We start from the raw sequence: 15,551 nt of genomic DNA, 5'->3' as shown, positions 1-15,551 counted from the left end.
CAAATGTTGCAACAGATTCTCTCTCTATATTCAATACTACGGCTCATACAATGACTCTTGATACTCCATCCAAATGCAAAACTCAACACATGCCCAATTATGAGGGCATGTCCAATCATTATGCAGCAAAGTAAAGGACATGATGTCAAGCTCCATGATAACTCCATCCAAATAAGGTATGTATAAAAAATCCTGTGCAAGTAGTTTAGACAAGTTCTCCAACTTGTGTTGTACTATGATTGGGCTGCAATATTGTCAGATGCTCGAGCAGAAGGCCAACTACTACATTACAAATTGGTAGAATGAGATAAGTGGAGTTGTTATGTAATAGTCTTATTATAGATTCGAGAATAACGGAGTTATTGCAACTCTACAACTAGCCCAGTGAAACCAAGCATCTGCTCAATGTTTTGCAAGGTGTCAAGAAAAATTTTGCATCTCATGATCATGAAACCTACCTATGTTAAGGCCATAGCATTTAGCATGCAAAATTTGTAAGCAGTGAACACTGATCGAAACAACTAGTATTACAGAAAATCATGCAATTCAAATTTACTTCGAAGCCCTTACTTTTCCTTGTAGATCAAAGCTCATCAAGAAAAAACAATGGTATTACTTGCACAAAAATAGCTATGTTCCACAAGGTAAATGTAACTGACAAACAGACGGTACACAATACATCACTCTCACAATAAGTATGATTTTCACAATAATGCAGTGTGTAAGACGTGTCCACATTGTGTTGTCCAGTTGGGAGGATACATGATTTAATTTAAGTCTCGCATAATTTACAAGCCACGAGTAGCTGCACACTGCATTAGCACATGTGGCAGGAGACATGAGTTGCTTCAGGTATCTGGGTTTTGAAACAGGGCAATTCTGCAACATCTGATCCTTCAGGATGCTCTACTACCCATACCACTCCCTACCAATAATCTCACAGGTATCAACCACATTTGGAAAGCCTCTGCTCTGCTAACAACACACCTCCCTACCAATAGTCTCACAGGAATCTACCACATTTGGAAATACTGTGCATTGCATCACAAGTGATCAGTCCCAAGGTTAAGTCAAGTTGACCAACATACTTCCAAATATGCTCCATCACAATTATTTGCACTGATAACTACATAGATAATATCTCTTATACATCACGTCCACCCACTCACAGTCACAATTGATAGCAAGTTATAAATGCTGAAGAAACCTGGTGATGAATATAACATGGTAACAAAATTTCTAGGCCTACAAAAAGCATTATGCTAGAATAAAATCACAGGAAATATAAATTTCTATACACTGCAATATACCACATTATGATGTATGTCCTGAAAAGTTAACGGACTGCCCCATGCATGTGCAGAATCACACCACAATGCACCCACCCGAATGTGTGTAAGACATGTCCACCTTATTTAAACATATATGTGAGAAACGTGTGATAAAAAATGCCCCCTTCCCCTTCAAACCAGAGCACACCTTACCTCTGCTCACCTGTAAGCAAGCAACCACAACCTCTTTGATTAGGTACAAGAAGTGCATACACTAACTCAGTCAACCTATAAGCAGCATCCAGCTAAAACAAGGGCAATAGCCCCTGCAACTACTACTGGATCTTGCCACAAGCTATATTTGCTGTCATCTGAAGGTCTTAAAAACTATGCAGGCTGAAGGCCCAAGCAGGCCAATTCCAAAACTCCAAGGGGAAATTGTTTATGCTGACTGTAGTAACCAAATGTTAAGGCAGACTGAAATGTATGCAGAGCCATTTTGACACTGATTATACATCTTTAATACCACTACTATCCTTTTCTTAGGAACCAGAAACAGAAAGCAGACAATAAGACAATCAGACTCTTTGCACAAAGAGAAAGTGCCTCCAGAAAACGTTGCCAGCAACACTAGCAGTCAGAGGAACCAAAAGCCTGGTAAATTGCTCATGTATGCTTTTAAGTAAAGGTAATGAATGCTAACATATAAAAATCCACTACATATGAGAATTCAGATTCACAATACTTAACATACCATATATCAGTGAGAAAATCAAGAAACTAAAAAGACACCTTCATTGACTCATGTTAAGGCTAACATAAAAGCATCCATGCATCAGTATCATATGATGGTTTTAATAGATTTTCCATTTCCAAAAATCATAGCTCACATACCCAAGAACCAATAAGCCACAAGGTGAGAAGACATCTTCACAAAACTCACAATTGAAACCACACTTGAGCTTGCAAAGTTTAGTCTAGTGTTCTCTAGATAAAAAGGAGTATGTTTGAGATAGCTGCTACATCAGAGCTTGTACATCCTGCGCATTAAGTTGAAAGTAACAAATAAAGAGTGTCGAACCCACAAGGGCCTCTGCTACTGGTCCTTGCTTGAATTTAGCATAACTCATACCTTCCTCAGAGGCAAGGCAATTAGCACCAACATGATGCCCGTGGCTAGATCTGCTGAGAAAAATATATCTGGGAGGCATGCCATTGAATCCATCTTTCCTCCAGTAGGCAGATTTAACCATCTGAATTCTTTGCGGTTGTGACAACTTTCTCACACCACCACGTCAATCAATTTTCACAGATGAGAAAAGATAATGCACAAAACAGAAGGACGTCAAGAAACCAACTGTGCCAGTCGCTAGCAAGATTGCAAACACCATTAAGATGGAGTATCCCAGGTATAGTGCAGTTGAAACAGGCCCACTGAGACTCCGTAGATCAAACACCAGATAGTTGATTGCATACAGGAAGACATATAATGCCACAGAGCCAGAGGCAAAAAAGGATTTCCACCACCAGCGCCAATCCTCTACACAGAGATGCATGTAAGTAAGAACCACAGACACCTCTGCACAGACGATCACGAGAAGAACAAGCACTACGAAGAGGAATCCAAAAACATAATAAGCCCTGCCGAGCCAGATGCTAGACATAATAAAGAAAAGCTCGATGAAGAGTGTTCCAAATGGAAGTGTCCCAGCACCAAGCACCAGCAGCCATGAAGGGTACTTTTGTTTCGGAATCTCCCTTGGTATTTGATTAGTGCGCACTGGATACTGGATGTGTTCAGCCCTTGCTCCAAAGAAGCCTCCCAACAAGGTCAAAGGCACAGAGATGCAGAACCAAAGGGCAAGCAAAGTGAAGAAAAGAGAAATGGGAAGAGCACCCGAGCTTTTGCTGCCCCAAACAAGGAAATTCAGAATCATCAGTATACCAAATGCAATGCCAGGAAAGAAACAGGCTACACGCCATGCAATTGATCTCCAGCCAGTTGAATCTCCCTTCATAGTCCTCCACAAGCGCACTGCCACATATCCTGCAGCTATTCCAAGAATCAAATAAAGAATAATCATCCCAGAAAGAAGCATTCCTCGTGAAGCAGGAGACATAAACCCCAATGCAGCAAAGAGAATTGTCACTGCCGCCATTCCAAGAATCTGCACACCATCACCAACCATAATGCTGAGCAAGTCTACATGTGGAGGAGCTCGGAAAACATCTCCCACAACCAGTTTCCATCCAGAGAGTTCCTCTGTCATTTGAGCTTGAGCTTCCTTGTCTAGTTCTTCATACTTGGTTAAATCTCGGCGTACAGTGCGAAGGAAGATCACAAATACAATGCCAGCCAAAAATGTGATCACCATCAGAGAGTTCAGGATAGAAAACCAATGTACTCGTGCTCCTTCCATCTTCAGGTATGCATCCCAACGAGAAGGCCATCGAATGTCACTTTTTACGAAGCTTACATCATAAGAGAAGGCAATTCGCTCACCCTCCAGAACACACTGCTGTGTACCTTCTTCACAATCAATAGGAGGAGAGATTTTGTCATACATATTGAGTTTCAAAAGAGCATCTTTGTCAGGATGGCGGACACTGCAAGGAGTAACCTCGAAGCCAACTACTTGGAAGCCTGAAGAGTTTTTACTACCTCCACCAGTGGCAATAACATCCAAACCATCACCTGTGCCCATAACAGCACTAACCCCAGACTCCTCATATTCATGAATGTATACTGTGAACTTAAGATGATTGATTATGCAATGTTGTTTTGAACGGGCATCATCAAAATAGCCCACAGGAAATCCTGTCCAGCGGAACACTAGATCTCCTGCCTTTGTGTATCTAATAGCAGGTAGATTATCCAGCATTATGTTCACTTGATATAGATCATTGATACGCTGCTTCAGGACCTTGACCATGTCTGCACTGAGTTTAGCGGTAGTGCAAAGATACACACTTGATTCATTCACATTCATGTGAAATTTATAAGGAGAATTCTCAATTCTGTCCCCCATTAAAAGTTCTCCCAAATTCTCAGAAACATGCTGTTCACCTTCTAGTGGCTTACAGTAAGGAAGGCTGTAGTAGCTGAATGGTAGCTCTGTCTCAATTGATGTGAGTGAATTTACCATCACCATAAGATCCTGATTATGGGTAAAAGTTCTCATGTAGCTGCCAGGTAAATAAAAAGCCTCAATGCTTGGTGCACCAAGTACCAGCATAGACAGAATGCAGATACAACCCCAGAAAGCTCCTTGAAAGGTACTGAAAGTACCCATTTTCAATGCCATGGGAACAATCCTTCAAAAAGTCCAAGAGAGTAACAATGCTTCAAAATGTGAGCCAATCACATCCCATTCCCTGTTTGGCAATCAAAGCAAACAAGGTGAGAAGCCAAAAAAACTTGGCACAGTAACAGAACATCCTGACAATCCCATTTCATAAATATTTCCAAACTGAGACTATGCACTCCGTTCAATCAATAGTGGATCTTCTACAGACACAATAACTAGTTAAGATAATATTTCCGAACTGAGACTATGCATTGAGATAATATTTCCAAACTATAACTATACATTCCTAATTAGTTGAGATCCATGTCAACAGGTTCTATTACATAATCAATCCCCTCCATGTCAACTGTGTCACAGATAGATCAACTAAGCTGGCCACAATAGGATGGTCAACTAAAGCATAAGGGATCTTTGGTTTAAATCAAAACACAAATGTTAAGATTCTGGGGCCCAACCAGACCAAGTAGAATATCAATGCACTCTTGCAGCATCGAACCTAAGGCTAGTTACACACCTGGATGGACAGGGCAGCGCAAAAATATAACAGGAGTTTTTGGGCAGTGGACACATTTGGGTGGGGACGCTGGGGGAGCTCCACCACCCAAGGCACAAATCTGCACCCAAGTCACAAAGTGGCAAAGGGTCATTAACTGAAAGTGGTACATTCATCTGACAGGTTTTGAAAGACCCCCCCCCCCCCAAAAAAAAAAAAGAAATTCTAAGCTCTAGTGAAGCAACCACCTTATGGTGATGAGATTCTCTGCAGACCATGTGTAAACAAAAATGCGGATAGTTTTCACACTGCCCTGCCTAAGCATACACTTTCGTGCACTCGTGTAAAGCCCTAAATGCAAAATCAACGGCTGACACCATGTGACAGATTGAAAGACAAGTAGACTGTGAAGCTACGACAGGACCCTGGCTGGCTGTCTACAAGGTGAACACCATAAGTTGACAGATACTGAATAGCAATAAATTATCAGTCCTCACACGCAAACCCAACAGGTTGTTCCAGCATAATGGATCTACCCTATCCATCAGGTTGGGAGACCTAAGCAGATCAATTTACTGTTTTGCAGATCAGCATAAGACCCAGCCAGATCTGTAAACCACAAGATCATGAAGCCAAAAGGAACACAATTGGCCGAGTCGAATTGCTCCATGGCATATTTGACATTGGTAGAGGACAAAGATCGCAGTCAGATCCAGGTGATACGGGGAGGTATATACAGGCATCTTGGATCTAATACACGAAAGCCAACAGGCAGTATTATGAGCTTGAGAGCTTCGGCAACATCATGAACTCCTGTAATGGAGATACCAGATACCTAGCCTGTTGCAGCAAGGAAAAGGAATCGCAGGCATGGGATTGCTACTAGTGTCAACATCGTGAGCTTCTGGTAAGGGAGCCACCGCATACCGTGGAGAAATGCACATAGAGCGTCCCCCCACGTCGCGATTCCTGTCCACTGTCCCCCCGCTGCAACGGAGTGGGCATGAGGTGGCTGCCTTGCAGGAGCTTGTGACTACGATATCAATTCCACATAGAGTTTTCGCACAAACTAACATTGCGTGTGGAAGTGGCAGGCCAAAACGGATCGGGTGAAGGAAAAAAGCTTTCTAGTTGCGAAAATTCGCAAGACAGTACAAATGGAGCTCGTAGACGACAGCAGCGGCAGAAGAAGAAGAAGAAGAAGAAGAAGAGATAGAAGGAGGAGGCATACCTAGCCAGACAGAAGAGACGCTTCCTCGTCGCGGTCCGGCCTCTTCTCCTCTGCGAAAGAAAGGCAACGAGCTCGCGTAGACACAAACCCACAACTGATTACTTTTTTAAGTATCCCCACACCCATACATTACCATACGCCCCCTCCCGTCGGCTTGTGTGAAGCCGACCGTCCTTCAGATAAACCGCGTTAAAAAAAATTGCGTCCAAAGTAGTCTAGGGAGCTGTTCCCATGGGGCAGAAAACCAGAAACCTGTTTTGCCCAGTATCCTGGTTTTCATTCCATAAATGAGCTCCCATCACGGTTTTTGAAACCAATTATTATATTTCTAGGTAAATAATCTTTCTGATTTTCTCTATCTCAAATTAGGAATAGACAGCTTTAAAATGTAGAATTATTAATGCCTTTGAAAACTACTTGTACAATGAAAAAAATATCTTCCTTCTTCAAAGTTAGCTCTCTCTCTCTCTCTCTCTCTCTCTCTCTCTCTCTCTCTCTCTCTCTCTCCACTAAAGAATCTCCTACTGGTTTCTATAACATTGCTCTCTCTATGTCCCTGACCCTCTACTTGGTTCGTACATAAACTAGAAACAAGTCATGCCTTGGTAGAACTAAACTATTGGAGAGGATCGTGTCAAGGACATTTAGTGCCATAAAGACGTAACAAAGAAGGTGAGGCTTGCCTTGACACTTGGCAACTGTACATGCAACATCTCTTCCCGAGCAAGAGACTTGCTGAGGGTGGTGATGATGCAGAGTCCCTAAGTAAGAAGTTCATGAGAGAAATGAGAAAGCCATGGAGATAGACTTCATAGCAGTAGCTACCATGCAATTAAAGGTGGATATGGGGAAAAAAAGTGGAGAAGCAAGTGCAACAAAATATTAAGGAGTTCTCTGACAGAAGACACAAAGCGGTGGTCAAATTAGGAGCAAAGGTCCTCAAAGCCCGAGTCACTCTATCCCTATAGAGGATCAAGCAAAAATATATTGATTTTGCTATTTGTGGCTTGTATTTATATTTTATGGGCCAGGTGCCACCAGAAGAAGAGGAACTTCCATGGTGGTTTATGCAAACATATCATGGTAGGGCTATGCTTAACCAATATAAATTTCTTGGAAGGGGGTTCTACTTTGTGCTAGTTAACACATTGCAAGAGAGGGATTGGATCCTTGCATGAGGTCAGATTTAGGGGTAACTTTGTATATGCCCTCCCATGAATGCCGCATTTCAATCCAAAAGATTTGCTATAGCAAGAGTGTCCTATCTAGGTCACATATCCAGGCTTACCAAACTAGCTTGATGGCGCCTTGTTAGAGGATATGGGGAGTGTGCTATACATACCTAAAGTATCCAATGTATTGGGGGTAAAGGCACATGTGCCTAGTTGCCCGTGTATTAGTTACACTGACAGCACCCATCATTGTGTATTAGTTACCCACACACATGTACCCCTATAGGTGGTGGGTGCCCATCACTATCGCTTCATTCTTTATTCTTTTAGTGGCATTTGAATAAAGGGAAAGCCAGTCACACATAAGGATTGTTGGAGTTCCCACATCTTCTCTCTTCAACTTGTACACCCACTTGCAAGGCAAAGCCTGCTTGCCACTAGGCAAGGAAACCAAATTCCACATACGATTCTTATGCAACGAGTCAATCTTAGACTGCATAGCCCTCCCCCAAGAGTGATTGTCACCCCTGCACATAGCCTCATTATAGGTGAGAGGCTCTCCTGCATCTGTAAACAAGACATAATTTATGGAGGGCTCATAACGGTCAAGAGGTCGTCTAGCTCTAGTAGAATGTCTCAATGCAGGTTGTGCTACTTGTCCAATATCCTATCCAACATCCTGTCTAACATCCTGGCCATGAGGATTAGCTTTTGCTGGTGCAAGCTATCTAGCTAGCTGTGTGAGAGCAGGGGGACTCCTCCTAAAAGATAACCATGTGTATCTCAACAACTTTCTCAGATTGCATAAGCATTTTGTCCTCATGGAATACAACATCACAGCTGGGGATCACTTTTCGTGCATGTGGATCCCAAAGACGATATCCCATCTCACTTGCATCTCCATAGCCAAGGAAAACACATTTCACACTTTTAGGATCTAGTTTATTGCATTTGTCCTTGGGCACATGGTAGAAGGCCTCACATCCAAAGACACGCAAATGAGCATATAAGGGAGGATTTCCTGTTCATACCTGGAAGTCAATACCACTACAAGGTGACCTGTTAATGAGATGCACGACTATAGAGACTGCCTCAGTCCAAAAATATTGTGGTAAGCCTGCTTGGCTAAGCATATTGCGGATCCTCTCCTGGATAGTCCTATTCATACGCTCAGCTATACCGTTCTAGGGAGGGTTATAAGGGGCGATCAAATTGACGCTTAATACCCTGCTCGTTACAAAACTGCTTGAAGGCACATGAGACGTACTCACCCCCATTGTTGATCCTTATGCATTTCATCCTATGCCCAAATTGATACTTTGTGAGAGCAAGCCAACGCTGAAAGACGGCCAAGACATCAGATTTCTACTTTATGGGATAAGCCCAAATCTTACGTGAATAATTGTTAATAAATGTAACAAAGTACTTAGCACCCTAATGTCTGACAAGGCATGGGTCCACATACATTTAAATGCACGAGCCAAAGGCTCACCCATGCGTGGAATACTAGACTTTTTATATGAATTCCTAGTCTGCATGCCATTATGTGGGATAGAACCCAGTGACAAAACATGGTCAATAGTACCAGATATAACCAAGGGGTAGAGACTGCCAAACTTGGCACCTCTTATGAGAACAAGCCTGCCACTAGTTATCTTCCATGCAGAATCACCAAAGCATATATGATAACCTGCATCATCAAGTTGCCCAGCAGACATAAGGCTTTTAGTCAAGGTGGGTACATGACGTACATTATGTAGTGCTACCAGAGGGAAACTGTAGAGTGACATCACCAATGCCAACAATAGCAAGAGATCGATCATCACCTAAACCATAGTACCAGATACACTGCGATAGGTATGAAACCACTCATGGTAGGGGGTCACATGAAAAGGCACACCCGAACCCAAGAGCCAACACTATGCACGCATAGACTGAGCCTCGATCAACTGAGAGGCATCACATAAAGGGGCTGCTAAGATGTAGTCACCATCAGACTCCTCAGGCTACATGTCATTTATCTCCTCAATCTTGACGCTTGACTTTGCATGTGTAATGCTGTGATAATTGGATTTCTCTTGCACTTTTTATTTCCCCTTTTCTTTGTGCTTGTCATCACACATCTTATGGTGTTGCGGCTGTATGTGTCTTGCTTTCCCACAATAATGGCATGTAAGATCAAACTTACGCCCATGAGACTTGCTGCGTCCACATTGTTGGAGGGGTTTTTGTCGAAAGGTCGTATCCACTAGGGATCAGAGATAGAAGGAAGTAGAGATAGGAGATGGAAGAGAAGAAAAGAATAGACAAGAGGTAAACACGACAAAGACAAAGCACAATCAATTGAATCAATATGTATTGACAGAACCTGAAATCCCTTGTTTGGCACTACTCAGAAGCAATCTCCAAGCATTAGATCTCCTAGAGCTCCTTCGTAGACCAAAAACTTGTATCAAAACAACATCTTCTTCTTTGCTGCTCAGAACCCAAATCTGATGGCTCGATTGGCTTTGAAAGGGGGTAAAACTCTAGGACAGGACACCTCGTCCAGGATCTCCCAGTTCACTCCTTCTTCTTCTTCCAGTTCAAAGTGTAGTTTTTAGCATGTCAACTGTGATCGCGACGTGTGTGATTTTACCAATCTTTTTTTTAAATGAAAAATCCCATAACTGGCTGAAAAAGCCACTTGCTTTTTGCATGCCATCCTAATCTCGAGGTTTTTTTAGCTTTTTTGGATATTACAATAAATAATATCCAACATATCTAAAATAGGCTAAAATTGTCCAAAAAACTAGTATTTTTGAACCATCCATGCCAGTCACACTAGCACTAATGACTAAGATGTCGTTGACTCTCTTGATCAATAAGAAAATCGAATGATGATACACTCCAAAGTTTTTCACATCGTGTCCGCGTAGTGGCACGACATCCACCCCCTATGAATCTACACATCCTCCAGTATGTGCCAAAATCCTAGTTGTCAATAGATTTTGAGTTTTCATCCTCTGTAATCATATCCTTTAAGAGCTGTATCTTGCACACAACTTACATGGACTAGTATTAGCACTCTTTTAAGTCAAGATAGCTGACTAATGGAGGATTCAGTTTTTGGGGATCTTAAAGAATCAACTCATTCAAGTTGCAGGGCTGAAGTTTAAGGTAAGCTTTATTGTCCTCCGCATGGAAGGTCTGGGAGATTCATATCACATGGTGTTGGGACTGCTGTGGTTTAGATTATCCAAGTCGAAGCAGGATTGGGGCGCAAATACAATAATCGTTCCTCATGCTGGTAAGGAGGTAAAGTTATCTACAATTAATCAAGTAGTATTGAAACCTGAATAGTATCCATTGGTTGCTCAGATAATAAATATTGCACCTGAGATTGAAGATGATGAAGAAAAACTCTTATTATACGCTAATTCTATCATTGTATTGGTCTTTAAAGTGGATGTTGAAAAATTTCTATCTAAATATAATGTGTTTATAGCAATACCACTACATGAATTAAATTTACCACGGTAGGCAGGAAGTTTACCATTGCAAGTAGAAGGGTCACCACTGCAAGTCGCAGGTTCACTACTCTAGGCAAAGAGAAACTTGATACAGGAAAACAGTGACGTGATACATCATAACACTAAATTGGATGGAGAAAGCAGTGATTGTCCTAAGGGAAGTAAAGAAAATGATGTGGACACTATCAAAGAGCAGGAAAATGCTTCATCAAAGACAGAGGAGTCTCTTGATAGAGCTAGTCAGCAAGCCATTATTGATGCCGAGTTAAAATGTGAACACACTATGAGCAAGTCAGCAAGAGTGCTTGAAGATGATGTTCACGAAGTGTATTTGAATGTTGAATCAAGTTCTAAACTGATAAAGGTGAGTATTTTTGCTAAGAAAGACTTCAAGCAGCAATCGATTCATCTAGGCAAAAAATTCCAAGATATTTTTGCTTGGGAGTATACTGATATGAAGGGATTTGATCCAAGGGTGTGTTAGCATAGGATTAATTTGAAGGCAGATGCTAAACCTATTATGCATAAAAGGTACCGCATGAATCTAAACTATGCTAAACAGGTGAAGGAAGATATTGACAAACTTCTTAGAGTTGGCTTCATCAAGCTCGTGAATGAAGTGACTTAGTTGTCACCTATTGTAGTAGTACCCAAAAAGAATGGCAAGATACATGTTTGTGTGGATTATAGAAAATTGAATGCAGCAACAATAACTGACCCATTCACTCTTTCATTTAGAGACTCTTTATTGGATGATGTAGGAGGTCATGAGATCTACAATTTTTTGGATGGTTTCTTAGGATATAATCTTATTCAAATGCATGTAGATGATATGGATAAGACCTCTTTTATAACAAAATGGGGAGCATTTGTAAGTATTGTTATGAATTTTGGGTTGAAGAATGGACCATTAGAGTTTCAAGGTGCAACACATAAAACCCTTGATCCATATCTCACTACTTTTATGAGAGTTTAGATAGATGATTTCTGTGTGTGGCAAGAAAGCAAATCACTTGCAGCATCTTAGGCTGTGGTTTGGAAGATGCCATCAATTTGGGATGTCTTTAAACCCATTTAAATCATTTTTTACTGCTAAAAGAGGGGTTCTTTTAGGCCATATTATCTCACAGGAAGGTATGGCTATAGATCCAAGGAAAATTCAGTAGTTTAGAAGGCTATTCTACCTACAACAGTTCAAGAAGTGAAGCGCTTTGTGTAGGAGTGAAATGGCACAGTTGGTATCTTTGGTATTTAGCTCATATTAGTGCCCCCTCACTTTGCTTACTAAGAAGGGAGTTCACTTTGTATGGAGGCATGATCAGCATAAAGCTTTTGCTGTACTAAAGAATATGCTTGTAGTTGCATCGATTTTGCAACCTCCACAATGGGACATTCCATTTCATGTATTTATTGATGCATTAGACATCGGAGGAGGTGCAGTTCTGATGTAGGAAAGGGTTGCATGTTGGTTTAGACCTTCCACTATGCAAGTAGAAGGCTTACAGTGCCTGAGAAGAATTATATAGTGACTAAGAGAGAAGCTCTTGGAATGATATTCACATGATAGAAGTTTAGGTATTACCTATTGGGGAGCCAAGTAATTTTCATGTGGATCATTAAGCTTTATTGTACCTTATTAATAAACCACAACTTATAGGAATATTAGCATGGTGGATGCTTCTTTTGCAAGAGTTTGATTATAAAATAGTGCACACATCGAGCAAAGACCATGTTGTAGTTGATTTCTTGAATAGGATTGAGTCAATTGGCCTTGTATATAAGGGGTAAATGATCAATTGCCTAATGGAGAGCTCTTCAGTGTTCAAGCACATCGATTTAATTCTTTTTATGACCAAATGTTGAATTTTCTACTTGATGGAGTAATGCTTGCATAATTGTCTAGAGATCACTGTAGAAGGTTGAGGCGTTGATAATGTATTGAGAAGATGTGTGATTGTTGAAGAACAGCCCACTGTACTACATGAGGCACATGTTGGGATTGATAGGAGGCCATTTCTTGAGTGAGATTGTAGGTAAAAAGATTCTTCAAGCTGGTTTATGGTGGCCAATGGTACTCAAAGATGCTCATCAATATGTGAAGGAGTGCATTACCTATATGCGAGAAGGTCAACTGCAACCTAGAGATATGATGCACGACCATCTAGTCCTACCTATAGAGCCCTTCCAAAAGTGGGGCATTGATTTTGTAGACCTTATTGAAGTAGCATAAAATCAAGGTAAAAGTCAGTATATTTTGGTATGTACAGATTACTACACTATTGAAGCCAAAGCTTTATGGGATAATAAAGTAGTAAGTGTGGCACAATTTCTGTATTCCAATATAATGACTAAGTTTGGATACCCTATAGAGTTGGTGAGTGATCATGGTAAACATTTTTTGAATGAAGTGATTAAGGAGCTAACTTCTAACCATATGATTTTGCATAAAAAGTAAACACCTTACCACCCTCAAGAAAATGGGTAGGCTAAGAGTTCTAACAAGATCTTGTTGTGGATTCTTAAGAAGATAGTCACTTATAACTGTAAGGATTGGAACACTAAATTAGATTCAACACTATGGTATTTCTACACAGCATATAACGTGTCAATAGGTTTAACCTCGTTCAAGTTAGTCTATGGACTTGAAGTAGTGGTCCCAATGGAGTTCTTAGTTCCTAGCTTGAGAGTGGTAGTAACTCATAGATTATATCGTGAGGATTCAATACATGACAGGTTACAGAGTTGATGCAACTTAAAGAGAATCGGATTATAGCTTACTACATGTTAGCAATGGTCCAATCAAGATGGCAATCATGGGTTAACTGACACATCAAAAAGAAGATTTTTTAAGGAGGGAGATCTTGTGGTGGTATATAATTCTAAGCTTGGTAACACCCAGGGAAGTTGAAGTTGTGGTATACATGTCCATATGACGCAGTCAAATATGTGGGCCAAGGAACTTTTGTTTTGGCCACACTACAAGGTGAGATAATTAAGCCAACAATTAATGGATTCAAATTGTAGAGATTACTACAGCCAAACTATGATGACTCAACTAAAGAGGCACAAGGAAAGTAGATAGTTGCAATCACTTTGGTTCAGTCTTTAGTAGTGTTACTTGATACTGCATGCTATGATTTTCTGCTTGATACGACAGTCTATAATTTTTTGACTCTTATGGTTGTTTGTAGGTTTTCACAAAATGATTTTCTACATGGAGTACCACTACATCAATGTGAGATTGTTACTGATATCTTTATCTCAAATCATTTTTGTTTCTCGCCTAGAAGCCATACATGTCTTGATTTTGCTACGTGAGGCGTAATATGTTTTAGACTTGTTTGCAGTCCTATTGCAAGCAATATGGACTTTATGAAGTGGTGGTATTTTGCACAATTAAGGCTTGTTTATGGGAACTTAGGCCATGGTGAATATACATTTAAAGACTTTTCACAAACTATGATGACATGGGAGAATATTATCATGACATGGGTGAAGTATTCTTTGACAAGATTTCTATTTTCTAGCCTTGAAATCATGGATGATGGGACATTGGATCAATTGAAGGTATTTTACCATTGGAAATGTATGAATTCTTGACATTTTAGTTGTGTGAAGGCCAACTAAAGGACCAAAAGGCAAGTGTCAAACTCATTTTTAGTACTTTATGTAATCAGTATTATGTAGAACACTTCCTCTTTTTGTGGACTTTCACTCAGTGTAAGTTTGGAAAAGAGGGAAAAAGGGGGACTATGGAAAAGAGGCAATGTTGCCTTGCTCATGCATTTGGAGCATCAAATGACCAATGCCATATCTCAATTCATTAGCTTCATCTTTCATTTTTTATTCTTAGCCTCTCTCACAAGTATATTTTCAGCAAGGCATTGCTGGTGGACTCATAGTGAAGACTAGGGGAAAGAAAGCTCAGAAGCTACCTGTGAAGAGGAGGCAACGTCAGTAAAAAGAAGCGCATGATAAAGAGGAAGACCGGGTGATTGCCCTCTTGAAATCACACCTTCAAGGGAAAAGGAGACAACCCCGAAACTATTATTGGCCATTCAAGCAATGAGGATGGGGAATTGGCAACTCCCTTGATAGATTGCACTATCTACATGGATATATTAGAGGCTAACACTAGAGGTTGGATATTGCAAATTGGGTTATTGCCTATTGCCAAATTTCCATGGGAATCATGGAGTAACAATGTTCATGCAAAACAATAGCTAGCTACTCTTAAGAAAAGTGGTAAAATTGGGGGAAAGCTAGAAATTATACCTTCTCTTTTGTCTCAAGTCTTTTCCCTTGGACTCAATGATCGGCCTAAACATTAGCATTGTACAGATGAAGCAATGCAACAAGAATTTTAAAATGCCATGAGTGCAAGGAAACATTATGTACTTAGGCATGACGATCCCAAAAGAAGATATTTCATCAAATGGTTCATGGAATGGTTTTTTCTCTTTATCAAGACTGACACAATCACTAAGGATACATTTGGAATCTTGTGGTATGCCAAAAATGTAGCTATTCCTAATTGGCCAAGAACTCTTCATGACAAGCTTAT

General features: G+C 40.6%; 1 protein-coding gene across 2 annotated transcripts; it reads right to left on the bottom strand.

Moving 5' to 3' along the window:
• Window positions 1-2,254: 2,254 nt before the first annotated feature.
• On the bottom strand, window positions 2,255-6,439 carry LOC148036980 (transmembrane 9 superfamily member 12-like). Of its 2 annotated transcripts, XM_087675938.1 has the most exons (3): window positions 6,304-6,367; window positions 5,094-5,193; window positions 2,255-4,646 (listed from the first exon to the last, which is right to left on the bottom strand). In XM_087675938.1, the coding sequence occupies exon 3, from the start codon at window positions 4,574-4,576 to the stop codon at window positions 2,567-2,569; it is 2,010 nt and encodes a 669-aa protein (XP_087532064.1). In that variant the 5' UTR covers window positions 4,577-4,646; window positions 5,094-5,193; window positions 6,304-6,367; the 3' UTR covers window positions 2,255-2,566. The 2 variants fall into 2 exon arrangements, with proteins under 2 accessions (XP_087532064.1, XP_087532062.1); XM_087675936.1 differs by lacking the exon at window positions 5,094-5,193 and having other exon boundaries at window positions 6,304-6,439.
• Between the last annotated feature and the right edge of the window lie 9,112 nt (window positions 6,440-15,551).

The sequence above is a fragment of the Lygodium microphyllum genome, chromosome 4, assembly GCF_053477565.2.
Source record: "Lygodium microphyllum isolate KBCC chromosome 4, Lygodium_microphyllum_v1.1.10, whole genome shotgun sequence".
Classification (NCBI taxonomy): Eukaryota; Viridiplantae; Streptophyta; class Polypodiopsida; order Schizaeales; family Lygodiaceae; genus Lygodium; species Lygodium microphyllum.
Note: the sequence above shows the minus strand (reverse complement) of the source record. Positions and strands in the feature narration are given on the sequence as shown.